Here is a 27,718-nt window from a genome sequence, read left to right as displayed (position 1 = left end):
GCTTTTTTATTTTAGTTAAGTACTTTTATTTCAAAGATTGCCCTGCCTTTTGATCCAATGATCCTCAAGATGACCATTACAGATTACAGGGATCCAGTGGAAAGAAATTAATGTGCCTGTTGGTGGTGGGGCAGGCAAGAGAGATGTTGGGGACTGAGGGGGTGGGGTGAAGCAAACAGGCCTCTCCACAGCTTCCGGGAGTTCCTGCCGCTGCGGCTGTCCTTGCAGGGCCGGTAGGGAACCCATGAGAAAGAGCACCACGGAGCCCAGCTTGGCAAGGGTCAGGGAAGTGTCACTTAGAAAACGGTTAGAGGAGAAACAGCAAAATATATTTCAAGAGCATTTCTTGCACTTAGGTGGGGTTTTTTTTTTTACACCTCTCAAAAGATTAGAGGCAAACAGGATTAATCGCTTGCATTTAAAACATGGAGGGGGACCCCCAATCTCTAAATGGTGCCCCAGATTCTTAGTTTAGGCATGCATCCTACACTGCTCTAAGCCAATAAAAATGGCTCCTTGCTTTTATTTATTTCTATATGGCAAGCAATTTATATAACGCTTACCATATATAAAACAAATATCCCTAAGAGGTTTACAAAAATTGAAATACATCATAATAAATACTTTTCTCTCAGGCATTTAACAGCATTCAACAACGCTAAGTTTGTTTTTTAACGGACCCCAGAACTATTATTTTTAAATGGATACTGTTGTTTTTATGTTTCTGATGGTTTTTAAATTTTGTATACTTTTTAAATGTTTTTAACTTTTGTAAACCACCCAGAGAGCTTCGGCTATGGGGCGGTATTTAAATGTAATAAAACAAATAAATAAATAAATAACACATCAGTTAAAATGTTCAAAATATTTAAAACCAAAACTAAAAACCCAGTAAACGCTAAACAAACCACTTGGGCATCACAATTCCGGGAAGGATTCAGTAAAGAGAGGGGTCTTTCAACAGGCAGTGACTCCCAAATACTGGGGGAGGGGCTTTCCTTAAGGCAGATGCCACCACTGAGAAGGCCCTGCTTCCGGGTTGCCATCAGATGACATTGGCTGCATTACAACCAGCAAGGCCTCCTCATATGACCTTAGTGATTGCACAGGCCTATACTGGAAAAGGCGATCCTTCGGATAACCTGGTGCCAAGTGATCCAGAGCTTTATATGCCAACAGCAAGGCCTTGAACTCTAGTAGTGTTAACCCTTTGCCTCCCCCCCCCCCCGGCTGCAGACTTGATCTGGGTTGGTGCCCCTGGACATGCTATTTGCATGGGAAAGAAAATTTCCATTGAACACAGCATGGGCAAAGGCTTAAAAAAAAACACCCTACGCACTACTTATTTAAAAAAACGCTGATCACAACTGCTAACGAATTAACAGTGTCACATCTACTTTGACCTTAAGGCAGGCCTGAAATAGGCCTCATTGGAGTAACTTCGCCCCAAGACTGCCCCCCCTCTACCTTCTCACTCAGACCAATATCCATATTGTTGGTCACCATGTGCTGAAACAACAACCCGAAAGAGGCGATAATGAGCCCCAAAGCCAGCTCATATTGACTACATTCTTGCAGGCTGTTCAGCAGAACAGAGATGGGATTCCTGCATGAGTAGCAAATACTCTTTCCTAAGACAAAAAGAAAGAAAGAAAGAAAAATAAATAGGGTGTTATAACAGTGAGGATTTGGTTTGTATTGGAAATTAAGGGTTGTAGGGCATGTTGATAGGCAGATTATTAGCGGGCCCATTTGGCTAGCAGCCCACTGAAAAGAACCCCAGTCAGTCAGTGGCAAAACCGTGTTTGGATCAGACCCGAACGGTGGCCCAGCAAGATATGTCTAGCCTCGAGCACCAATTTTTGGGTGGAAAGGTGAGATAGTAAATAAGTAAATAAAGACGACGGCGCAAGAAGGCAGATATGTGTGCAATTAATTCCACATATTCAATGGGTATTTTTGGATTGTGCTTCTCCAAACCACAGCCTCCCATGTCCTACAACCCTTAGAAAACAAGCCGCAATTTTAGCATGATGGTGGACTGAGAACTCTTGCTATTAAAAGCAGTGGGGATGGGGCAGATAGAACATCCCACCTGTCACGCCCAAGGCCCCCCGAGACTGCCTAAAGCAGTAACCCTTTGGGTACCAGCTTGATCGTCATTTCTTTAACAGCTTAGGTAAACCAAAGACTAGTTAAAACTCAAGGATTTTACCGTGAGAAATGTTAACCACAATCCTTGCTTTTAAAAATCTGCCTAAGCCCTTAGAGATGTATTTTTGATCCTGTGGTTGTAATCATTTGCTCCTGTAATACCTTGTTCAAATGGACAATATGCCAGACTGGTAGAGTCTAGTGGATACATCTTCCGCTCTGCAAGAGAAGGGCAAGAGTTGTATACTGTAACGTAATATCTTGGAACATTGCTAACATAGATGTGCAAAATGTTTTAACCACAAACAGTGATTTAGCGCAGTAGAAGGGTTGGGTATGGCATTTAACAAGGGAGAGAAACTATTGAGAGAAAGCTTGCCAGCAGAAGTTATCTAGGAACTATTAGCAGTGAATGCAGGTCTACGAAGAAATGGGATATGTAAAGTGAGTCTGGAAAGGAGCTTAAGCTTAAATCAAGGTACGGTTGGTTACCTGCTGGAGGCACAATGGAAGACGTCATTTCAAATGCAAAAGGCAGCACAGTGGGGAGGTCCAGCACAGCCCCATCCTCGGTGAAATAGTCACAGAACGTCCACTCTACGTAAGGGTCTTTGTCAGCTCCAAAGGAGGTTGCCTAGAGAAAGGAGGAACGTGCGGCCGTTTTTGGTCAAAGCTCCATAAGAGGGGAAAGTGGGATGAATGGAGGAGGGCAAGAAGTGGAAGGCCCATCCTGCCAGGTCCTCAGCAGGGGGTGAACTCAGCCTCTCCCTCTTGCCTCTCCTTACAGAGAAGCCTGAACAGAGAGAAGGTGACTGGACTGGTATGGACATCGCGAGCCTTGGCTCTTGTTTACGAGGCATACCTGAACGGGGCTCAGACAGCTGAACCGTTGTGAGTGGGAGCCATGCAGAGCTCATTGACATTTCTCCCATGTATCTATTAAGTCACCTTTTCTAGGAAGCCTTTTGAACAAGCCCTTAGACCAGGGATGGGCAACTCCAGATGTTTGGGCTATGCTGGCTAGGGCTGCTGGGAGTTGTAGGCCAAAACACCTTTTCTCCATCCCTGCCCTAGACTCAACAGCGTACTGTAACTAAGTTGGAATAACTGGGGGGGAAATGGCAGATTCTTCTCCAATTTCCGCCAGCCTCTGTTGTCTCCCTCTTTCGGCTGCAAACCCCTTGGGCAGGGACCTGACATCTCGGTTCTTTGTAAAGTGCCATTTGTGTGGATAGGGCTACTACGTAAGGAGCATCATCGTCATCCCTTTCAGTTTATTGCCACCCAAACTGCTGTGGTATCCTGGTTTCAAACAGAAGAGTAAGGATGCAACTCTATGCACACTCTTCTGAGACTTACTTCTGGTAAACGCAAGTTCTGTATTACCTTTGATATAAACCCATAGTCTTCAATTTGGCACTTTCCATAAATTTCATGGGCAAATGAGGTATATTTACAAAGTTCCAACGAATCTAAGGAAAGATCTGTGGAAAAGAGAACGTTGGTTTCATGTTTTCTTTAATGTAACCTACATTGCTACTGTCGTCCAACAACAGGTGCACTTTTCAATGCAGAACGTACACAGAAATAGAATTACAATGCAGTCCTTCTAAGACATCATCATCTGCACAGTGGTATGCAACGTCCTCAAATTTTCAGGTACTTACCATTTGTGGTTTTACTCCTGTACGGAAAAAGCACCTGGGACAAACAATACCCCAGTAAACCACCCTAAAATATATGGGAGAAATATTTGCAATAGGGCAGTTTGCAATATTTCTTCTCCCAGCCAATGAAATGTGTTGCAGTAAAAGCATCCCACAAAAACTGACCTAAGGTAGCAGATTTAAGTATCCAAACAATGTTTTCTTTCTGAAAACCATTTTTTATTCTCCCAGCATTTTAACAGTCTATAAATAAATTTTAACTCGGTGTTTTAAATTTGTAATTTTGCACTGCTGCTGTTTTTATCTGGTTGAGCTTTTATATTGTATTTTATATTATGGTTTTATACTGTTGTTTTATACTTTGAATGGCTTTAATTTTTGTGAACCGCCCAGAGAGCTCCAGCTATTGGGCGGTATAGAAATGTAATAAATAAATAAATAAATAAATACCAAAGAACCTGGGGGGTGGAGTAGCCCAAGTACTTTTGCCACTGGTGTGCTTTTTTTTTCTGGCAGCCAATGAGAAGTTCTGAGTTAAAAAATGTCTCATAGGGATAAAAAAGGCTCCCCCCCGTCCCCAAAAACCCCAAATGCATTTCTTTTGTAACTACACACATGGCTCTGTTTTGAGGACATTTAATTTAGAACCCCAGATACACATGAATGTAGCTTGATAACTCCCAAAATTAATCATTTCAAGCAAAATGATTTATAGGGATCAGAGTTTTTGGAGGACAACAACATATGGATGCATTGCAGTGAATTACCTGGGCTGCAGAGTGTAGCTGCTTGGCGCGCCATCTCATGGATCACAGCTGGGAGATTTAATCCTTCGGGCATAACCATCAGACTATCAGAACCTAACATGTGACAAAGCCTTTGACATGCCAGAAGCAGCAACTGTCCTGTCGGCTCGTCGTGGTAATAGTCATAGAAATATCTTGAAAAGAATTTTTATAAAAAAGGAAGAATTAAGGTAAGCAAAGGAAGGCAGACATTTAAAAAATAACCCCAAGGAAGTCCAGGTGATCAACACAGCATGCAAACCTGCATGCAGGATACCTGAATAGTAAACGGCTAAGCAGGAGAGACGGTTAGCCCAAACGTAAAACTTTAAAAACCTGCATATCTTTAGCGCCTCTTCAACGTTTCCAGTATCCAATGCTCTCAGCACCAGCTCGGACCCCAACTCATGTTCTGTCCGTTGCAGAAGCGAACCCAGCCTGTAAAGTCTCAGCTGAGTCAACGGTTTCTTTCTGCTGCTGCCCTCCACACTGGCGTCCTGTTCTTGCATTTTTCTAGAGCTCCCGATTCTTTCATAGTTTTTAATGTTTTCTTCAAGGAGCTGAATTATTAGTGATGGATTCCAATAATCTGTGACTGAAAGGCAGATCTCAAAATGCTCCTGAAGATTTATTAAATAAGGAGGATGGAAGAAAAAAGGAATAAAAGTGAGAAATAATGGAACTGACCAGGTTCACATCCAGCCTCCATGGAAATTGTGCTTTACAAAATTCAACATGTTCATAGGTGATTAAATTACCAAATCCTGAACAATATTCTCCACTAATTAGAAAATGAAGGTGTTTGTTTCGATCACAAACACACACAGAGACACGTATACACTCACACATGCGCACACACACACCATAATTAATCCAACTCAGAAATAAACCTCTCTATAAAGCTTTAAAAGCCACGTAACTCTTACCTGCAAGGCTGCAAGAGTTTTATATAGTTTTAAATCTGCTTCATACTCTGCTTTCTTTAAAAGATTTTCTGTCCAAAAAGAGGGGGAGGGATGAAAATAAGAGAGGTTATTGAGTTATTTACTATGATTTTAAGAACGAACGTGAACAATGCAAAAATGTACCTTTCTGGTGAGTAAGCAAGAATTTGAGGATCTCCACAAGGATCTTTTTCACACACAGCTGCATTTTCTGCTGGGAAGGGGACAGGAAGAAGAGAAAAGAATGTGAGGAACTCCTTCTCTGTCAGCCTCAGTTACATCAAGGGGACGACATCACTGTTAAAAAAGGCAAACATTGTTGCTCTTAATATTGCTAACAAACTGAAACAAAAATTACCCAGCGTTTGCTACCTTCAGTTACAAATTACATAATCATAGAAATAGGGCTGTTCGGCCACTCTTTTGGGAAATACTTTGTACTACTTTTATACTGGGATGTATACAAATTCTGCCAGCTCCCTACTCCTGATCTTCACCAGCGATGTGTAGTTACCCCCACAGAGAAGGAATAGCTTAAAAATAAAGGCCTTAGCTAGTACACAAGGAGCCCTTGGCCCACCTTGCAAGCTCCACCCCCACCGGCTCTGGCTCCTCCCACTGCCGATATGCAGACCCCAACAGGCTCTCCCTGAAGGGGTGGAGCCCTTGACAGAAGAGGGTCCCCTCATATATATACTCTGTGTGTGTGTGTGTGTGTGTATATTCTGTACCGTTTCTACATGTACCGTATTTCTTCGATTGTAAGACGCCATAGATTGTAAGACGCACACTAATTTCAGTACCACCAACAGAAAAAAACACCGTAAGACACACCCGCGATTCTAAGACGCACCCCATTTTTAGAGATGTTTATATGGGGGAAAAAGTGCGTTTTAGAACCGAAGAAATAGGGTCTTGCACTATGGCCATTTTCTTTCTTGGCAGTCACCTCCTCTTCACGGTCCTCCCCGTCTTCCTCCAGCGCCAGCCGTCCCCATATCAACACTCGCTCTGCAGTTTCCAGAGCTTCCGCAGAAGGTAGAGATTTTAACAAATCTACGACATCTTCCCCCTGCAAGCATATGCAAAACGTCATAGTCCTGTCGTTCAGCCCGTAACGGCTCGAGAAGCACGGAGCGTTATTGTAGACACACGTGGCTAGCGACAAAATGACTGCTGAAGAGGAATTTGCTTTCGCTTAAGGTCGAAGGCCATGAAAGACAGGCATGGCCAAGGCCCAAAGAGTAAGTGTAAGTGAGTCTTGGACTGGGAGTCGGGAGATCCGGGTTCTAGTCCCCACTCGGCCATGGAAACCCACTGGGTGACTTTGGGCCGGTCACAGACTCTCAGCCCAGCCTACCTCACAGGGTTGTTGTTGTGAGGATAAAAATGGAGAGCAGGAGGATTATGTACGCCGCCTTGGGTTCCTTGGAGGGAAAAAGGCGGGATATAAATGCAATAAATAAATAAATAAAAAGTGTAGATGCTTCAGAAGGCTTGCGTGAGCCCAGCAAGAATTTGGACTCTCCCCCTTTGAACAGCTGAGCCTCGTGCTAAGAAATAAACAAGGCAGTTGACCACTCGGCATGGAGACCGGCTGTTTAAGAAACACGTCTGGAAAATCCCACCCACCCCAGTTCCTTGCAGCAGTAGCAGAGTGGTTCTTTAGGTCAGCCTGGTGAGCTCCAGATGTTTTGGACATTAACTCCAATAAGCCCCAACTAGCATGGCCAACGGTCAGGAATGCTGGGAATTGAAGTCCAACAGTCTGGAAGGTACCATTTTGGGGAAGGCTGCTTTAAATCCTGGTACATAGGTTGGTGCTTTAGGAAAACGGGAAGTCAGATTGCTGCTCCATATAGCTCAGTATTGCCAACCCTGACTGGCAGCAATTGCTCTCCGTGCTTTCAGACAGTCTTTCCCAGCCCAGCTGGACATGTCAGTAATTGAAACTGGGACGTTCTGCATACAAAGGAGGTGCTCGACCACTGCTATGTAAGAACATGCTAATGGCCAGTTACAGCACAACTAATTACTGTGCAACACACTAAATAGCCAATATAATTTAAAAAATACAGCATTTTTCATGCACAGCTTTGCTATTTAAGGTCTTTAGCTACGTTCATACCTCTCCTTTATGAATAAGGTCCACTATCCTCCAAACATAGACTTCTGCGGTGGACAACATATAAGCATTTACTATTTTCAAAGCATCTTCCAAAGAAGAAGGGGTGTCTTGTTTAAGAATGTACTTCACCAACATCTGGAAAAGATAAACATCAGTTCACTGTATTTGTCTCAGTTATATGAAATGATCACAGGGCAGACTAGCTGGTGTATAAAGTTACTTTTTTGCATGCATGGTCCTAAAGAGGCATATTAGCAAGGCTGTAATCTTGCACGCAATTACATCCTCATTCCATGGAAATGGACAGGGATTATTTCTGAAATTTTACAAACAAAGCGTCAGACTTACCACTATCATCTGTTTATCGTTTAAAAGACTGGTGTCCCTTATTCCATAGCTCCGCAAAAGTTTCTTCATTTCCATGAGTCTGTAACCTTCTTGCACCAGCTTCACTCTGCAATTAAGCGTGTGGCTGGTTTTACAGCGCCGCTTTTGACCGACTGGCACTCCGATCCACGCGGGCGTTTTAACAGATGCTTATGCAAAAAGAGCTCAAGGGCCAAAGAAACGCTGTTCTACCACATTTGCCACAAGCCTCCCTGCCCCACGTTTTTCAGGCCAGAGGTACACAACGATCACCCTGAAGCGCAGGTGCAACGTTGTGCTGGAATCCAGGGCTGCTCCGGGGGCCTCTTGCTCCGATCCTTAAAAACTGCCTTGCACAGCACAGCGGAGCTGTGTAAGAGATACGAGAAAGCAGCCACCCACCCATGGAGGCTCTTCTACCAGCGCCCAGGAACCGGACGGAGGGGAGTGAGGTTCCAACAACATCTGGAGGTCCACATGTTCCTCAGCTAAAGTGAAATGTCATTGGGCCATTGGCTCCCCACCTAAGTCACTATTTTAATGCTGTCTTCCAGCTCCACACTTTAACAAGAGAAAAGTGAACGCACTCAAGTCAAACTACCAAGGAAAACGTCCTGAAGTCGCAGAAGGCATAGGAGCAGGTGTGCATGCGTTCTCTTACTTGGCATGATCCATGTCCAGGTATTGTTGCACCAACTGCTCCATTCCTGGACTCCAGGGGACCACAGCACTGTACATTATTGCCAGGACCCCTTCAAAGATCAGCTATAAAGAAAAGAAAATCCAAACCTTGAAGTTCCTCATCCTGCATTTCAAGATTGGCCCATTTGTACTCGGTCATACTCACATCTGTGTTGGACATGCAGCCCAAGACGGCTCTGGCCTTTGCTTCCCAGGTAGTGTCAAAGACAGAGGTCGACCGTGTGCAGTACCGTTGTAGCAGGTCCTAAATAGCATTTTAAGAAAGAATCAATTAATTAATCCATAATTTGTGGGAACGTGGACCATGTGCAGCCTGCTTCTGGTATGCAGAAACAACCTATGAATGCCGTGTTAGTAGGTTGTTAGCATGACATCCGAACCCAGACACTTCGGGTTGTTTAACAACAAAACAACCCATGGTTTGCCACTAAATGCCACTGTGATATGCGTACCAGGCCTGTGTGTTATGTCTCCAAATCTCTCAACAGTCACCTATACCTACAGCATCCTACTATGGGTACTAGGGCTATACCAGTGGAAAAAGTCACTATAAAAAGAGCCCTGGTAGTTCCTAAACATGCCAAGGGGCTACTTGCCATTCAGTTCAAATAGCCTGGTGGCAGTGGGAATGTCTAAAATATAGGGCACTGTTGGAGAAATTACAAATATTAAATGCATAGTTATGCAGATTAGCCTAGATCTTCATAAAAAAATTTTTTTAAAGTCTGAACAGGTCCATGTTCAGATAAGGCAAGAAGAATTTGGACCCACCTAAACAGAAATAATTATACATGTTGCTTGGATGTTTAATGCTACAATAAAAGGTGGGGGCTTTTCTGAGAATGGAAAAAGAATGTACCTTTATGTATTGCAAGAGAATTTCATCTTTTTCTAGATTATGATGGCACATGTACGGTTCAACATACTTCTTTAAAGTTGATGGAATAAGCTCTGCTGCCAGAACTTTATCGAACATGCGAAACACTATTGTATTTGCGTCTTCCTAAGACATAGAAAACAAACAAGGGGAAAATGATCTCTAAAGCAGGATATGAGCAGCACATAGCAAAACTTATTTGAGATAATAATCGAGCCTTTGGAGCAACAGATGGATTATCTCATGAAAGTCATTGACCTGGTTCACACGATTGCAGGGTGGTTAATACACCACTGTGACTTGCTACCTACCCTGCATATACCCTGCATATGCCTGTCATGTGCTGGGAAGGTTAACATGGGTTCTTGTGGGTTCTGGGGTAGCTTGTTAGCCATGGAACCCTGGCTGGGTTCACACTGGATTTGAAAGTGTTCATAATTCAAGTGGAAGTTTTTTCTGGAACTGAAGAACAAAGTGAATAATTTCTGTGATAGTCATCTCAAGGTCTTTGAGAGCGGCCAGGATGTATAGCTGGAGGGCTCTCTGGCCAAGGCCGTTTGCCCATGTTTTTTCTTGAGGCATAGCAACACAATCCCAGTGATGCAATCCGGTGTTCATATTGCATATGGACAGTATGATTGGCTCACAAGGCTATTAATAGGTGACATGTGATTGAAGAGTGTGGAGAGTTTGTGTGAAGAGTTATTGTGTAAAGTTTATTTTATTTTATTTATTTATTTATTACATTTTTATACCGCCCAATAGCCAAAGCTCTCTGGGCGGTTCACAAAAAGGCGGTTCCTCAACTATGTTATGCTCTATGTAAATACTTGTAAAGTAAACTTAGATTAGTAGTTCAAAATGCTGTGTCTGAGTATTCCTTCGCTTCATGAACATCTGCCTGCTGCCAGTGACCTCTGTCTCTGCTGATGTGTGCTTGCACTCTGTGCATGCTCTGAGGGAGTGCAATAATCAGACTCCTAACACACATGACACAACAAGCCACGCTGCCGAGGGTAATTACGTTAATCTCCCCTGGCACCCGTGTGTGTGTGTGTGTGTGTGTGTGTGTGTGGGGCGGGGGGGGGGGGGGAATAAGCCACTGTGACTTATTAACTAGCCTGCCATTGTGAGAACCAGGTGAATATCTCCCTCCACCCATGCCGTAATTTTGATTTCTAGAACAGAAAAAAACATTCTGGTGATCAAAGACTCATTTAGACACACAATTTGTCTCTGACAAACAATTAGCTTAATGCCTTTGGGGAAGTTGACGCGCAGCACATGGTAGATTAACCACACCTATTTCCCCTTCACTTTCATGGCTAATAACCCTTCTCTGATTGACTTATAGCTGCTCTGCAGATCCAGAGCACATGCTCAAATCCACGCTAAATGTATTTCTCACGTTTATGTTCAAAGGAGTGCGCAGGATGGCATATAGGGGTAGGGGTGGGGGTTACAAAGCCAAAGGTGCATCCTGGATACCTCCTCCAGAGCTCCGACTAGTTCTGACTAAAACCCGGACAGATCCATTGACCCACTGACATCAGAGCCACTAGCCTCCGCGGGCTTTACCACCACGATGTCTCGTACCTTTTCAAAGTCACAGAGGGCCAGCCTGCAGTTGTATTTTCTATAGAGGTCTACCAAGCCCTGTAATGCACTGACCAATTCTCTTAGACTACGGACTTCCTTGTTGTCATTGTCCTTCTGAAATACAAATCATCAGTGAAATCAATTCTCTTTCTGTACTTTCGACCTATATGGGATGGGGGGGGGGGGGGAAGAGAATATCAATGTGTTGTGATATTGTACCCTTCTCTCTCCCAAATGTAGTTCCAAGATAGCGAAATACTTACCAAAGGAACCCAGCGGCAAGAAGATGGCAATCCAATTTCACCTGGAGCTTTGTTGCTAAAGAACACCTGTGCCATTTCAAGTCCATTTTCTGGCCAATTGGCCTGTTTTGAAACATGAAATAGTGAAATTTCTAAAATATTGTTGTGGAAACAAAGATATATGCAAGGTTTTTTTTTAGGGGAATTACTACACTTTACCTTATCAGTTAACTCAAGGTTTCGTGCGCCTTCTTCAAGCCACTTTGCTATTCTTTTCTGGAAGGTAAGTGTCAAGCTAGGTTATAGTTAAAACAAGCATTTATTTTATTTATATCCTGACTTTCTGCCAAAAATGGTGCCCAAAGATGCGAACAATAAAATCCAGATTAAAAACAAAATCTTAATTGAACACATAACTTTAAAAAAATACCTTAAAAACACTGTTAAGAACACAACAATAAAAAGACATAAAATCTATTAAAACCCTCTTCAGCATCAGCCTCTCTGGGCATCTGAGTATAATAATAAATCCTGGTAGGCTGATATGAAAGGAGGCAGTCCTTCAGGTATCATGACCCCAAACTGTTTAGGGCCTTCTAAGTCAAAACCAGCTTTTCCTCAATGCCCTTTAATAGCAGCAAGTTTTGTTTGGACAACTCTACTGAAACTGCCGTCACCACAACTCTTAAGCAACTCCTTGCACCATGATCAGGGCTTAAAAAACCTAAACCTGTGCACTCATCTGCCTGTTCACCAATCTGCATAGCAGAGACCCCCATTAGAACTTACCTGTCCTTGAGGTAGAACCTGCCTTATGAAAGGAATGATCACATCCTTAAACCACAGACACAGTTCTTTGAAGTAAACTGTCCCAGAGACTGTGGCTAGCAGGATATCCAGCATTTCCACACTAAAGCTGCTTTTGAAGTCTGCCTGGAGAGGAGTAAAGAGAGAGATTCTCACACTCAACAGACTGGTGATTGTGGAAGGCAAAGAATAGGGCTTGTGGATGTGTGGTTCTGCCTTCTTGTACCAAAGATCACTGGTCCGTCTGGCCCTAAGGACCTTTATACCAGGGGCGTTTAGACTCTGCCTATCATTAACACAGCCAGCATACAACACCCCTGGTACAAAGGTCCCAATCCAGCTCACTGGGGGTCCCAATCCGGCCCTCCATTGTTCTCCAGACAACCACGCCTCTTCCTTGCTTCCACCTTTTAGTGACCTGGATTTTGTGTAGAGTTTTCCCCCTTTCTAAAAGATTGACATTCTTCTCCTAAGGTTTAATTACTAGGAGTAAGAACTTTAAGCTAAAATAATTTGTACTTTTTGGAAGGGTTCCCCCCCCGCCCGCTCCTTTTGCCACCACTGGAATGCGGCCCATGAGAGCTTCTCCAAAATGGAATTCAGCCCTCGGGCTGAAAGTGGTTCAACGTTCCTGTTTTATTCAGAGGTGGTGCAAAACGATGTCATGACAGGTGATGATGTAGCAAGGTCTCCCAGGGAGCTGCAGCGAGATCTATGAGTGGTGTGGTGCGTATGTAGCAAGTGCTCAATACTTCAGTAGCATGAAATAACAAAGCCCAGGAATGTAGCAACATGTGGCAGCTGGGCCTGTTCACTGAGAATATACCTGGAACAATTTACCTGGTGTCTTAGCCAGAGATACTGGGCAGAAGAGAGATTTCCTTCTTTTAGCTGTAAAAGGATCTCCTTGAAGATGTTCTTATTATTCAGAAATTCAAACCAAGCAGTTCCACTAGGAGAGAAAAGTTACATTTTAGAAGCACATTCTAAATAAGGTGATCACCTTTAGAGGTTTCTTTCTCCAAAAATGAATTCGGTTTTGAAATACTGAAAACCTACCCCAATATCTGGATTAGATTGTACAAACGTTTATTGAAAAATCAAGTTACTATCAAGTGACCCCATTAGCTGAATTTTGTAATTTAAATTCGGAGCACACACAAATTATATTTATGAGCCAATGAACAGTTGGGCAAAGAGCATTCAAGTTTATCCAAATAACTTTTGGAAAGCCACTGATGCATAATAAAGGAAGTGCATGGGGTTCCAGTTATTATCTTCATGGAAATGTATTTACTTGCTCTTAAAGGCCAAGCTGCGAAAAGGGGTCAGGGAGAGGGGAATGGAACAGAGGGGAAAGAGTGGGAGCGCACAGGAGAAAGACGATTTGAAGAGAAGCAGAGAAGGCCAAGGAGGGAAGGGGGGCTGAGGAGAAAGGGAAGAAAAGGCAGTGGAGCAGAAAAAAGAAAGAGACCCAAAGAGCAGCTCCTTCAGCCAGTGAAAAATTGTGAAATTCAGCAGCAGAGATCAGCAACGCGAGTCCAAGAAACTGTGAAAAGTGGCTGTCACTGTGACATTGCATTTGTAATTAACAGTGGTTTAGAGGCAGAGTTATTTGTATTTTGTCTGTATAGATAAATCCGAAAATTAATATTAAAGGTAAGTAAATGTTTTTGTATATATTTGATCCTAACGAACTGACAGTCTGCCGAAGATATTACATTAAAACATCAAACCCTCGCTCCCTACCTTCCTAGAACCACCGTCTTATAGTGTAGAAGACAAATTAATATAGCTAAGTACACCAGGTCAAAAGAGATTTATCATTTACTCACATAGACACACAACCAATACTATAAAAACGGAAAAAAAGTCAACCTGAATTTCTCCGGCCCAAATGCTCCATAAAACGTAGTTAGTCTGGCTTGTGCCTGCATCACCTGGGTAAGGACAAAAAGATTTTCAGAAAAAAAGTCCTTCAACGATAAATGCATATAAGACGTTCTGAACTGCTATCTCCGAATTGTCTTCACTGCATAAGATCAGGTTCACGGGTACTCGGATCAGGTCCTTTTCAGTGGTAGCCCCCATGCTTGTGCAGTTCTTGGGCCCTTCCGTCTTACAACGTTTAAGTGGACCCTACAGATTTTTTAAATTCTGACAAACTTCTTAGTGATTTTTTTTGCTGTCTCCCTGTATATGTTTAACTTCTTGCTTAATTGATGTTATTTGTCAATTAAAAAACAACCACCCTATTGTAAGCTGCCTTCTGAGGCCTTTACCTAAACATCAGGGTAGAAATGTAAGAATATAAGAAGTGCCATGCTGGATCAGACACACCCAGTGGCCAACCAGTTGTCAACCAGAGACCCACAAAGCAGGATATGGTGCAACAGCACCCTCCCACCCATGTTCCCCAGCAACTGGTGCACACAGGCTTACTGCCTTGGCTACTGGAGGTAGCAATGCATTGGATAGATAGAGGACGTCTTACTCTACATAAGTCAGCTTGACGTCAAGGGACCTGGGAAAGTGAGCCTGGATGGGGAGAAAGTTGCTTGATGCAACGAAGGATGGCAGGGAGGGGTGATGGCTTGGGTCCCCTCCCCCATGCAGTCCCTGTGGCTGCTCTACCACGGCTCGTTTGGCCCTCGTTTCCCTACACGCATGTGGGAAGAATGTGTGAAACAGTCCCAAGTTGAGTGATCTTTCGGAACAGGGGTGCCAAACCTCTTTCAGTCCGAGGGCTGAATTCAATTTTGGAGAAGCTCTCAGGGGGCGCATTCCAGCGGTAGCAGGGGCCAAAGGCAAAAGTGGCAGGGTGGGTGGGGGTGCCGGCAGATTTTAGCTCTAGGGCTCAGAGGCTTGTGGTCACGTACAGTGCAGGCCGGGAAGAGTGGCGGAGGCAACCTTCTCCACCTTGGCCCCTCCCGAGGATCAGCAGCTGGGGAAAAGGGGCTCAGCCAATCTCAAGGGGCCCGGATTTGGCCCACGGGCCTGAGGTTCACCACCCCTGTTTCAGAACGTGTCCTGAAGCAGAAAAATGCCTACTTCTACAGAAATTGTGAGAAATGAACAAGAGCCTGGCATTTCATCCCATCATGGTTCTCTTATAACACTTCAAATTCATAAACATTTCAAGGTTCTCTTTCCAGCCACTCACCCCACACCCCAGTTACAATAAAAAGGACATAGCAAGCTTTATTTTGTTACCTCTGTAAGAGATGCTGGGTTCCCAGCCCAAAGAGGAACAACCATGGCATCCTCTCTCTTCAGGACCTGAAACGAGAACATGAAATGCTAAATTAGTTTGCAGTCCAATGGATGTAATAAGCCGAAGATCTCAAACAGGATAAGGCAACCATCAGAACTGAAAAATGACATCAAGGGTAGATCTAAACTAGCTTTAGTTCCAAGGCAGGATGGGTGAAAAGCACATATCAGGACTTACCCTGCTTCGAGCATAGTTCAACATTTCCTGAGCAGTTTCATACGTTGGCCAGGGGGTATTGATGCAATACTCAGCCACGAAACAGCTGTCCTGTTTGGAAGAAGGAGACAGTCAATGACCGGCAGAAATGTGAAAAAGTGCCGCTGGAGCACGCTCGGGCCACAATTAGGAGACAGCAAATAAAAACTGCATTATTGAGAACACGGCTCCCAAGTTTATCTTGCATATTTTGCATATACCTGTTCATTTGAGACATCACTTTTGCAACTAGATATTACTTGGGAGCCAAGGTAAGGTTACTCAATATTACATACTTTTCTCTAAGAGTGAGCAAGTTGTGGGAGTGTTGTTTAATTAGGCCAACTTTGCAAACTAATTAGGTGTCTTTATCCACCAGCTCTTGAAGACAGGAGGGAGTATCTAGTCCCCCGTCTTCCTTGTTACAAGTTTGAAGATTTACAAGACCCAACTTTGGGTAAATAATCATTATTAGAGTAAAACCTTGGGGTCAAAAGAAAGGGGGAAGGGCACCAATAGGCATTTGGCAATTATTTTTTCTTTGTTTTGCTTTTCAGGTCCAATAGAAACTCTCTATTATCTAGGGAATAAAAAGCTGTTTTTAATATTTGTATATTTTTTTAAAAAATCCACATATCCTTTTCCCACTGATGAAGACCTGTATGGTTGAAACGCGTTTGGGGATTTTTGTTTGAAGTTTGATGTACGTGGACTATTCTGTTTAAATTTAAAATGTATGTATTTGCTTTAAGATTAAAATATTTTCTACTAATATGATTTTATTGTAATAAGTATAGTTATACCTAAATTTGATATATTGTTTGTATCATTTTTCTTAAACTTACTTTGTTTTCAGACAATCAATGACCAACAACAACAACAAAAATAAATAACTTCTTATTGTCCAAACATCTTGGAAGGAATAGATAAACAAACCGTACATACAGTAGAGTATATAGATGCCTACCTTTATTTTATTCAGGGTTTCTTTAGCTTGAGCCACAAGTTCTAACCAGGCTGAGTGACCATTGTTCTCAGCAGATTCCGTAACCAGCTTCTCCAAAATAAAGCTCACTTTTACTTTGTAAACAAGCTGTTTAAAAGAAAATAAAAATGAAAAAGTATATTATTTTCTCATTAAAACAGAGCTCTTGCTTGCACTCAGTGTAGAGTGGGGCTTGTCTGGTACCCACAGAGTGAAATTTGCAAAACGTTTGTGCATTCTTTCCTTCTCCCGCAGCAAACACAGTTAACAATTTCGAAAGGTAAGTTAAAAGAACCCCTTCAAGCAATAAACGGACAATGTCTGATGTGATCTTTTGAAATGGTAGGAAGACTTATTCAATAAAGTTTCATTCATTCATTACACATAACATTAAGACAGGATTCTCCAGAAGCCTGGTACATGCAGCCCTTCACTTCTGCTTTGCTCCACCCTTCTAGCATGACTGCGGAACAAACCAGGAATGGTTTATGGTGCTGTCTGAATAGGGGATCTGGTCTTGTTGCTCCCAAGCAAGACAGAATTTGTAAACCAAGAACAAACCCTGACTTGCAAGCCTGGATTATAAAGGGAGCTGCAACCCAGGATTCCCTGTTTAGATGACATTATAAAAACTCATTTCTGGTTTGTTCAGCAGCGGGGAGGAGCAAAGCAGTAGCGAATGGTTCTAAACCAGGACTCTTCATGATCCTGCCTTATTGTTCCATGTGAAGGCAGCCGATATCTGGAAGCTACAATCCAAAAGAAGAAAGTTACTGTTGGTTATTTTTTATGGACCCACAGGAGGCTTGATAGAGGGTGATTATGTTTGGTTAGCTGGAATAAGCAGGCATGCAAACAAGCTACCAAAGAAAACATTTGTGGTTTTGCATTTGGCAACAAGCAATAGGATACGATTTGCAGACATAAAGGTCCGTTACCTCAACTTCCAGTCCAAACAGAACAGCAAAATTCTCAGCCTCAGTAAACTTGTGCTTGTGAAGTAGACGGCTCAGTCTAAAAAGACAGAAAATGGAGTGTGAATATCTAATGATCACCTTGCCTAAAATAATGTTGTATAATTCAGCCTATTTTTCTGCTTTCAGACTCTCTCTCTCTCTCTCTCTCTCTCTCTCTCACACACACACACACACACACGTACGTCTCTTTCAGCATTGTAACTAAAGATCGTTTTTGAGGGAAATTTTGGGACTTGTATACGCACAAAGCTCCATCACACCTTGGACAACACGCTGGCTAACACTGGCTACCATCGCTTCTCCATGGACACTCAGTTACTTCCTGTTTTCAAACAGGAAGTAAACAAGGTGCCCGAGGGCCATTCAGTCCCTCGTTGTGAACATGCTGCTTCTCCCACACACAGCAGGAGAGAGCAGCAACTTCAGTTTTAAAAATATTTCGTGGTTTTTCTTGCAGCGCAAGGAAGACCAGAAGGGGCAGAAGGTGTGCAAGAGGCAGACGATGTCATGTGAGCTACCTCCGAGCAATCCGTGAGTGCCCAGTAACGAGCGTGCAATAAAACGCTCATCAGATGGAGCTTACAGAGGGGATTTCTTCCAAGTAAAGATGCTACACACATGGATTTCAGTGACAGAATAAAGTACACGTTTTAGTCCTTTCCATTTGAAATCAATGAGATTTAAATATTCTAAACTTTGGTTCATTCACGCCCCAAGAACCCCATTTTAAACCAGACTAGTAGTAACAACCAAATTATACATATACCTGTTCTCAGGTAAGGCTTCCGTTAAGCATCTCATTACCAGAAGTGAAATGGGTATGTCAGAAGACCTAGAAATGAATGCCTGGTTAAAAACAGAGCTGTAACAACAACTGGAAATAAAGCTATAGCTGATCTTTCCATTCAGGTACAAACTTACTTTTCGTTATTTTCATACATTCCTTCCAAAATGTATATTGTATCCTGTGGGAGAGACAATATTCAGATGGAAAATCATCCCTTCCAAATAGCTTTAATTGCGTAATAACTATCTAGAAATAAAGGAAGAGGTGTATTGTTTTACCTAAGGGTCAACAACTATGCCTCTCCAAAGCGTTATTTATGATCAAAACTTCTCAATTTACCTTCCCAAAGAAGTGTCAGTCTTAAGGCCTTAAATGTAACTCCCCACACACACTCACAAACACACATCCTCTTTGACTACTACCTTTCTATTTCTTTCCAGTTACTAGGAACCACCTTTGTTCTCCTGACTTCAATTCCCTTTCACAATTGCCCTTCCCAGAAGAGCAGAGACATAAACATACCGTATTGATGCCACTTTGAACCAGTGAAGAAACGTGCGCAACTTCCAAAGAGTAGAGCTGGTGTATCGCAGGCAGTGAAAAAACCACAATGTTCCTTGTCTGCACAGAAACAGAACAATTATGGAAATCATAGGAGACGGGACCTCATTAAAATAGGGCTGGAAAACCTACTGGGCAAATACCCAGCTTTGTCCTGCTGTCTCTTGCTATGCACACTACCTGGGGTTGTTTTTACTCAATGAGAAACGTTCACTCTCAGCAGCCTTCCAGCAGGACTGTCCTAAGGGAGACGAGCGGGGGAAGCCAGCCGGGCTATTCCACCAGTCCTGCTGAAAGGCCTCACTATTTTCCCTTCCTTCCCATCCACCCCACATTCATTTTTCTTTGTGTGTCATATCTTTTTAGGCATGATGGGCAGGAACTGTCGAGTTTTATTGATAACATGAGAACCTTTTGGGCCGAGGAGCGGCATAAAAAGACTTTGAATAAGCAAATGACTAAAAGCTCAAGGCCAATACCTGTTTTTCAGCATCGGGTTTTGTCAAAGCAACCAGTTTAAGATTGGCAATCCCTTGGCTTAACAAAAAGGAGAAAAATGCATCAGAGATGTTACAGATTATGAGCCATCGCCATTTAAAACTATTTTAGTACTAGCTAGCAAAATGCCTGTCACTATGTCCCTCTTGCCTGTTCAGCCAATCCACTTGCACGGATCTAGCCTAGTTTTCATTTCTTGGCTGTACCGCGTAATGGAACGTTGGGAACTAACTGACATATTATCTATAATTACACCCCCCCCCACAGCCCAACCCTATGCATGTTTACTTACAAGTCTGCCCCTCTCTGTTCAAAGGGGTTTCTTTTGGAGTGGAGTGAGTGCAGAGTGGGAGGGGGGATCAGATCTGGTCAAAGGATTGGGGATGAGCCATTCTACAGTAGCAGCACCCTTTCATATTTCTCAGGAGTAATACTATAATTATCTAGAGTTTTACCATGCAACTGCTGAAAAATCCGATTCTGATGTCAGAAGAAATTCTTCAATGTAAACTGTAGGGCAGACCCAAACCATGGTAAGAGAGTGAACATCCCACAGTGACAATACATTCTATAAGAAAGGAAAACAAAAGAATCATTTTTGACATATAACTTGGTATACTTAAGACCCCTTAATAAAGAAATAAAATAAATACATTTCCTTTAACTGTTTGATCCATAAAGAGTATACATTTGTGATACTTCAACCTTTCAAATTATGAAAAAAATGTTTCTATTAGTTAGCTAATAGCGTAAGGCTTACTACTCGAGATCTGACAGACTGATTTTGCTAATTTTGTTTTAAACTGAACCTTAAGCAGTGTAGACGTGCAGGAAAATGTGGAAGTTCGGAAAAGTTCAAAGCTCGATCTTTAATAGCTAAACAGTATGTTTCTGTGCTCTGGCCAGGACCTGAGGAGGTGGGGGAACTTCAGCTCCAGTGTAGCTCCATGCCGCAGAGGCGTGCAGGGAGAAAAACACAAAAGCAGGGGCGGAGGGGAGGGCCTTGTGGTTTGCAAGGTGAGCTGCTCACAAAGTGGCCATATTGGCAGCAGGGACAGTGGCGGAGGGAGTAGCGAATGCTCTGAAGCAGCCATGGTGGAGAGAAAGAAGCTGCCCTAGGAAAAGCCGGGTTTTAAAATGTGGGGGAAGTGGGAAGGTGGTGGGCCTGAGACCTGAGGGGGAGAGACGAAGGTCATTCAGCAGTGACGGGTGGAAGCAAGCAAGCACCAAAACTCCTCGGTTACACTGAAGGGAAGTACATACAGCGACTGGAAGACGGGCCTAGCGGAACAGTAAGTTTCGCCCTCAGAAGACTAGTGCCCCTGGCGACAGGGAATTTCCACTCGCTCCAACAGACTATGTCCTTTTGGTTCAGACGAAATCGAAATAGTAAGCCATATCATTATTATTTTTAATGATTTCTGCTGGTATTTCTGTAATGCGTTAATTAACATCCCCCTCAATTGAATCCTGAAGTATCATCTGAATGCTTTGCTGTTCTTCTTCTTCCCGATACAATAAATAAATAAATAAATAAATAAATTAGCTAAATATTTGCTGAGAGGAATAATTGTAAATTTAGGTTATAAAGTAAATACCACCATAATAAACTTGCCTCATTATCCAAGACAAATAACAAGCTGTCGATAACCTGAAGCTTATTTGCAGCTGCAAAACAGAAAGATACCACCCTGTTAATGTCCTGCCTAGAAAAGAAGCATAATAAGCCCCAGGGGGGGGGTCTCCAACGGGGGGGGGGCACTTGTGGTGGCCGGGGGGCCTTGGGCACGTTACCCAGAAGAACATACCTTTCATCATACTTGAATCAACAACATTTTGAATAGAGATCAGCTTTTTATTAGGCTTCACTTCCCAAACAGACATCACACAATCACCTACACCCTGTAAGAAACAAATGTATTTATATCAGAAACACACACACATGTGCTTCATAGGAGATTTACAGTAAACACCTCTATATACCTACTCGGAAGTAAGCCTCACTGTGACTTACTCCCAGGTAAGTGTGTATAGAAATGTATTTGGAAGCAGTGGTCCTCAAGACATTAATTTCTTGATGTAGTTCATGTTTTATTTTTATTGTATAGGGATTTTTAGTTTTATTTTGTATACCACCCTGGTATCATAAGATGAAGGACGGAAAAAACATTTTAAAGGAGTTAATAAATAAGACATTTACTCCCTGTTAAAAAAACAACGTAACTAGGGGTGCAAACATATTTGAAATTAATAGGAACTAGTCCTGTGCCAAATCCAAATTCCTAGGCACCAGCAACATTACATTTTTGAAAGCCTGGTTAACCAGATGTTCGGGGATTTTTCCAGCACTGCTCCAAATTCAGACCACAGGGCACATTACAAAATTTCCCCGTCTGCAGAAAGTACTGTCTGTAATCTGTACCTACATCACCAAACCTATGGGATTTGTGTGTGTGTGTGTATGTGTGTGTGTGTGTGTGTGTTTTGCTCCGCATACATGTGTTGGAAAGCCACAGTTAGCAACAGCTTTCCAGTGCGCATACACTTTGGCTGGAACTAGGCATTGCTTCCATGTCTCATTCTCCCCCCTCCCCATAATACCTAGGGGCATTCAACTTATTTATTTATTTATTTATTACACTTATATACCGCTCCCATAGCCAGGGCTCTCTGGGCGGTTTACAGAAACATGATGCAATCGCACTGCACTGGCAAGCAGCTGGCAACTAAGTAGGGGGTAGGGCAAGGGAAACGTGCAGCATCTCATCACATGACACATTTTGTATCCGTAATTATTAGAGGCGGGAGGGGCAGGAGGAGAGAGGTGGACCTGTCATTTTCAGGGGCAGTCCCACATTCACTAAGAGGTGTAACTCCACCACCAGCCCAGGGACTTTGCAGTGTGCAGCAGAGGAGTCAGCTACTTCCTTGGGGGTGGAACAGTCAGTGCCTTATTCGGGGCCCTCCTGGCCAGAGGACACAGCTCTGCCTTCACCCTCTGGTTCAAATGAAGAGTCCCCAGAAGAACCTCCACCTCCTCAGCCTTGGGCTACAAAATCAGGTAAGGGCCCTTTAACAGTCCAGCTAAGCGCCTCCAATGGGGGCGGAGCTGGCCAGACTACAGGTCTTGTCAGCCTATATAAGGGTTCAGCTCCCTGCTGAGACAACATCTGCCTACCGTTGCAGTAGGGGAGAGTTCCAGCCAGCAGGAACTATCCAAGGTCACATTTTCATCTTTTCTTATTCTGACTGTCATCCAATGCTTCCTTTGCGAGCCTCAAGGGACCACAGAATTATGCAAACTTGAGTCTACAGTGAAAGACGCCTGTATGCAAATTGCCAACCATGACTGTGAACAGGTAGGAGTTCTTAGCAGGGGCTGCAAAAGCCAGACTATTTGTACACATCCTAAAATCACCCCAGTTGCTCAAACTTACGCCAGAAAAAAGTCACAGACAAAAGCATTCAAATAATCATCTTATTTACCCCTATTATCAGAGTGATCCTGTCTGCTGTGTGCTCGGTTACGAAAGTAAGGCAGCCAACCGTATGATAGTCTTCTGTTGAAATAAAACATGTGTCCACCTGCGCTTGTAACTGAAAGACGGACAAATAGCTATTCACATATTTTAAAGTGGTAAGCATAATTCCCAATTTCATGAAAAATGGTAAAAAATAACAATTGTTAGGGCTGCAACCCAATTACGAATTCTTAACTGAACAGCTGTATGGTGTTTGTAATCAATTAATTTATCTGTTATATTTGCATAAGTGAGGATATGGGTAAAAACAATCTCTTAAGCATGTTGCAGAGAGCATAATCTGAGGAGGGTCATTCCCTCCTGTGTGGGGGAGGAGGGAGTAGTACCCCCATATGCACACAGGACTCTAAATCATAGCCAAACTATTTTAAAACCAAAATATGAGATATAAGACTTCTACATGCTCCTGGTTACCTTCTTTGCAGCATCGATGTCCATCTTGTCAATTGCTGCATGGGGACAAAAGTGTTGTGAAGAGCGGTTTTACATCTTCCCAAAAGCATCCCCCACCCACACCCCCAGCAGTTTTTACCACTGCTTTATAAAGCAGACTTGGTTCCTTCAAAATCTCTATTGGTTATACATTTTACATTTTTTAATAAAATACAGTTCAGATAACATTTACAGTTGTGATATCTCGGTATAGTTATTTATAATATTCTAAGAGAGAGAAAGTGTGTCTTAAGGTACTTTAAAGACAAAGGCTGCAATCCAGTGGTTCCCAAACTTTTTCAGGTCACCGCCCCCTTGGTTCCACAAACTCATGCCCAGCGCCCCCCGACCCTACACTATAAAAATCATTATTCAGAATAGCGGTTTTCAATAACCCAAGTTATTGAATAACAGTAACCCAAGTTATTCAATAACCCTGTTATTGAATAACAGTTATTCAATAACTGTTTTGAATTTAACCCAAATTCAAAACAGTAGCAATTGAATGTTTATTCAAAATCCAATTACTTTTTAGTTTATTCAATTAAATAATGGATGAACTTGATCCAGTGATATCATCTTTTCAAAGTCTGATAGTCATTTAGCAAGAATATTAGATATCACATTTAGTAACTAGGGTAGATAGAGTACCTCACTATTCTGTAAATTCTTAATGTAATGGATGGGCTTCTTAAACGGTATTAATACATGTGTGGATTCTTCCCCTATATGGCTTGGGACCAAACTACCTTCTCCCATAAAAATGTCCCTGGGTTTTAAGACCTTCTGGAGAGGCTCTTCTTGGAAAAGATCACCTCAAGCGCCCCCCTGCCGCCCCTTTGCCTCTTAGAGCCCCCCTGCCTCTTAACGCCCCCCTATGCAATCCCACCGCCCCCAAGGAGGCGGTACCACCCACTTTGGGAACCACTGCTGTAATCCTATTGTCACTAACTTGGGAGTAAACACCATTGAACCCAATGGGGGTTACTTCTAAGTAGACATGCACCATAAGGCTAGCATACTATACCTACTTACCTGGGAGTAAGTCCCATTGAACTCAATGGGACTTCTGAGTAGACATGTATAGGAACAATGTATTGTGGTATAAGCTTCCATGGAATAGTGCCTACTTCATACATTTGAAGTGACTTCTAATCCATGAAATCTTATGCCATGATATATTTGTTAAGTCTTTAAAAGGACATAAAACTGTCTTCTTGTGGTTTGTTCTAGCATATTAACGCATCTAGCACACTAGAATGTATAGCACTCCACATACTTAAAATAGTGATAATGTAATTATAAATTAATGTTTGGGAATAACATACTCAATTATTGAGAAGCTGCATGACCACGAGTTTAAAATTCAAAACATCATGCAATTAGATTAGGAAAGGACCAAAGGCCATTCAGTTTGGAAGGGGCCAAAGGCAATACTCGCTACTACAATCACAGATCAAGGCACATAATCTAGACTAAAGTACGGCACAAGCACAGTTACAAGGCCAGTAACTCCGATTGACTTGATCGTGCCAATGGCATTCATACCACATAAGCTCAGAAGAAATCATATACACAACAAACTCTCACCTACAAGGTATTAAAAACACACAAACCTATTGCTCATGTAAAATTAAGATATTGGTATTCAACATGGCATTATGAAAAACAGCAAGGGAAACTCCATCTCTTAACCCATGTAGTGACTTGAGATTAAGATTTAGATCTAAAACAGTATTGTCCTACCTTCCTGTGTTCTGGCAAGTGGGAGGTGCATAATACAGAAAAAACCATTGTTTGTGAGAATAAACGCATGATAGGTACCTAAAAAAATAATCAAAGACAAAGTGTCAAGAAGTCTTCCCAACAGAGGTTCTCAAAGAGTGTCCAAGTGAGTGTCCCTAAGTAAATAAGCAATCTGGGCTTCTCCAACGATAAACAAGGAACAGCCAAGTATGAATGATCAAAAGTGCACATGCCAAAATTGTGATTTTAAGATTCACAGAATAAACACCAGCAAATGTTTGGGGGAAATGTGAGGCTTCCCTTTTGGGCAGAGGGCCAAGGCACTAAAATTCCAATAATGTCAACCTTAGCTTGCAAGAGAAAAATTTAAATGTACAGATCTGATTATTCGTAACAAAACTTACCTCCATCAGAACTGTCTTTTCTTAGAATAAGACCCAAATAAGTTCTACTGTTTGAAGATCTTTGAACCAACCTCTAAACACAAATTCACAGAAAAAAAAGACATAAGTATACTAGTTTCCAACAAAAAAAAGCAAGGAAATTTACATTATATCACTTTAATTTATTTGTTTTAAGGAAAAAAGACCACTTTGAAATTAGGTTTACAATCCTTGCCCATTTCCCTAACCATGAAATGAGTAACTACGCTTAGTTGAAAACTGCAGCAAAAGCTTGTAATCTCCTTGTGGCCCATGTCGGAAGAGGAAAGAGGAGCAGAGGGGAACATGTGGGTCCAAGGCAGAGTACTAAAATGTAGCCATACTGCCAAAACTTAAGAATTTAATGTTGCATAGAAACAAGCAAGAAATAAATTACATACACTAGTTAGCAACGTTTGCTTCGATGATACATGAATAAGATGTAGGTTGCCACTTCTCTCCCCAGACACAAGAAACTGTCCTTCTTGACACAAGCCGACAACATCCACCTCAGCCTCTGAAAGGTTTTTTTAAAAAAAGAAGTCTCATTTCAGTATTCAGATGCCACAGATTCCAGCTATGTTTGGAGTTAACGTTAGACCATGGTTTAGTGTTACCATACCTTATTATTACAAGAATGAATAGCAGTGGGCCTGTCAATTGCATAGAATCATAGAATAGTAGAGTTGGAAGGGACCTACAAGGCCATCGAGTCCAACCCCTTGCTCTATGCAGGAATCCACCCCCTCCCTTTCCTGTGTGGCCATGAGGAGATCGTTGCTTCACGTTAACTACAGTTCAGCGTGTCATCCAAACTCTGAAATATAGTTAATAATTAACTACGATTTGTAGAAACAAACCAACTTCCTAAACAATGGTTTGATAAGTGTATTACAGCACATGTGTGATCCTAGATCAGTGCACAAATTTCCAGTACGGTAATAAAACAATTTGAAATGCTTTACAGTGGACATTCTAAGCCCACATCTTAATGTTGTAATCCCAAAGACCATTCAATTTGGGTTGCTTCATTGTTCAAAGCTGTAAACCAGAGGTGGGGAACTGTCTCCATCTCCCCAGGTATTGTTGGAGACTCCAACTCCCATCAGGCACCTCCAAACCCAGCCAATCAACAAGGATGATGGGAACTGTAGTCAAAAACATCTGGAGGGCTACAGGTTCCCCAACCCTGCTGTAAACTTACCAAACTGAATAAACATCCGAAGAGACTGGCAAATATCGTCAAGGACGACCACTGTTCTGTCAGCCACCAGCACACAGCCATCACTCGAACTGCTCGCATATAACTCTGGGTTAGACAAAACCTGTCAAATAAAAAGAAAGAATCTGAATAGAAAATGATTTCCTTTCCAAACAGATAAACCTGTCAGAATTAATTGTTTTAACCACAATAGTCTAGCAATAGCAAATGTGCACTACTTATCCAAATGTGCACTACTCTGGCCTGCCTTGCATTGGCTGCCTGTACGTTTCCGAGCCTAATTCAAGGTGCTGGTTTTAACCTGTAAAGTCCTACATGACTTGGGACCACAATACCTGATGGAACGCCTCTCCCGACATGAACCTACCCGTACACTGCGCTCAACATCTAAGGTCCTTCTCTGGGTGCCTATTCTGAGGGAAGCTCAGAGGATGACAACAAGGGAGAGGGCCTTTTCAGTGGTGGCCCCTCAATTATGGAATGATCTCCCCAATGAGGCTTGCCTGGCACCAACATTGTTATCTTTTCAGCACCAGGTCAAGACTTTCTCCTTCTCCCAGGCATTTAACAGCATATGCTGAGTTTCTTAACTGACCCCAGAATAGTTGTTTTAAACAGATATTGTCTGTTTTTGTTGGTATTTTTTGGTTTTAAATTTTGTATATTTGTTTTTTAATGTTCAATGTTTTAATTTTTGTAAACCGCCCAGAGATTTACAAATAACGGTATATAAATGTAAATCATCATCATCATCATCATCCAAGCATTAATTTTCTTATGGTATCTGAGAATAGACATGCTGGATC

General features: G+C 42.4%; 1 protein-coding gene across 1 annotated transcript in view; it reads right to left on the bottom strand.

Moving 5' to 3' along the window:
* The window catches only part of KNTC1 (kinetochore associated 1), a 47,363-nt gene that overhangs the window by 19,176 nt on the left and 469 nt on the right, over positions 1 to 27,718 (bottom strand). Inside the window, exons 2-38 of the mRNA XM_063144311.1 lie at positions 26,895 to 27,015; positions 26,092 to 26,207; positions 25,673 to 25,745; positions 25,269 to 25,346; positions 23,505 to 23,539; positions 23,035 to 23,145; positions 21,357 to 21,450; positions 21,164 to 21,216; positions 20,004 to 20,116; positions 19,530 to 19,587; positions 19,012 to 19,110; positions 18,624 to 18,667; positions 18,469 to 18,534; positions 17,664 to 17,739; positions 16,708 to 16,833; positions 15,723 to 15,812; positions 15,485 to 15,550; positions 14,150 to 14,211; positions 13,112 to 13,223; positions 12,254 to 12,397; positions 11,684 to 11,740; positions 11,486 to 11,587; positions 11,220 to 11,336; positions 9,606 to 9,749; positions 8,892 to 8,990; positions 8,706 to 8,809; positions 8,027 to 8,132; positions 7,679 to 7,813; positions 6,500 to 6,622; positions 5,695 to 5,764; positions 5,533 to 5,600; positions 4,943 to 5,226; positions 4,589 to 4,761; positions 3,541 to 3,638; positions 2,647 to 2,788; positions 2,317 to 2,373; positions 1,468 to 1,631 (exon numbers count right to left, since the gene is read on the bottom strand). Of these exons, the coding sequence (XP_063000381.1) occupies positions 1,468 to 1,631; positions 2,317 to 2,373; positions 2,647 to 2,788; positions 3,541 to 3,638; positions 4,589 to 4,761; positions 4,943 to 5,226; positions 5,533 to 5,600; positions 5,695 to 5,764; positions 6,500 to 6,622; positions 7,679 to 7,813; positions 8,027 to 8,132; positions 8,706 to 8,809; positions 8,892 to 8,990; positions 9,606 to 9,749; positions 11,220 to 11,336; positions 11,486 to 11,587; positions 11,684 to 11,740; positions 12,254 to 12,397; positions 13,112 to 13,223; positions 14,150 to 14,211; positions 15,485 to 15,550; positions 15,723 to 15,812; positions 16,708 to 16,833; positions 17,664 to 17,739; positions 18,469 to 18,534; positions 18,624 to 18,667; positions 19,012 to 19,110; positions 19,530 to 19,587; positions 20,004 to 20,116; positions 21,164 to 21,216; positions 21,357 to 21,450; positions 23,035 to 23,145; positions 23,505 to 23,539; positions 25,269 to 25,346; positions 25,673 to 25,745; positions 26,092 to 26,207; positions 26,895 to 27,015 (3,780 nt within the window). The remainder of the gene's footprint in view (positions 1 to 1,467; positions 1,632 to 2,316; positions 2,374 to 2,646; positions 2,789 to 3,540; positions 3,639 to 4,588; positions 4,762 to 4,942; positions 5,227 to 5,532; positions 5,601 to 5,694; positions 5,765 to 6,499; positions 6,623 to 7,678; positions 7,814 to 8,026; positions 8,133 to 8,705; positions 8,810 to 8,891; positions 8,991 to 9,605; positions 9,750 to 11,219; positions 11,337 to 11,485; positions 11,588 to 11,683; positions 11,741 to 12,253; positions 12,398 to 13,111; positions 13,224 to 14,149; positions 14,212 to 15,484; positions 15,551 to 15,722; positions 15,813 to 16,707; positions 16,834 to 17,663; positions 17,740 to 18,468; positions 18,535 to 18,623; positions 18,668 to 19,011; positions 19,111 to 19,529; positions 19,588 to 20,003; positions 20,117 to 21,163; positions 21,217 to 21,356; positions 21,451 to 23,034; positions 23,146 to 23,504; positions 23,540 to 25,268; positions 25,347 to 25,672; positions 25,746 to 26,091; positions 26,208 to 26,894; positions 27,016 to 27,718) is intronic.

The sequence above is a fragment of the Elgaria multicarinata genome, chromosome 18 (genome assembly GCF_023053635.1).
Source record: "Elgaria multicarinata webbii isolate HBS135686 ecotype San Diego chromosome 18, rElgMul1.1.pri, whole genome shotgun sequence".
NCBI lineage: Eukaryota > Metazoa > Chordata > Lepidosauria > Squamata > Anguidae > Elgaria > Elgaria multicarinata.
This window is presented reverse-complemented; position numbering and strand designations above follow the sequence as displayed.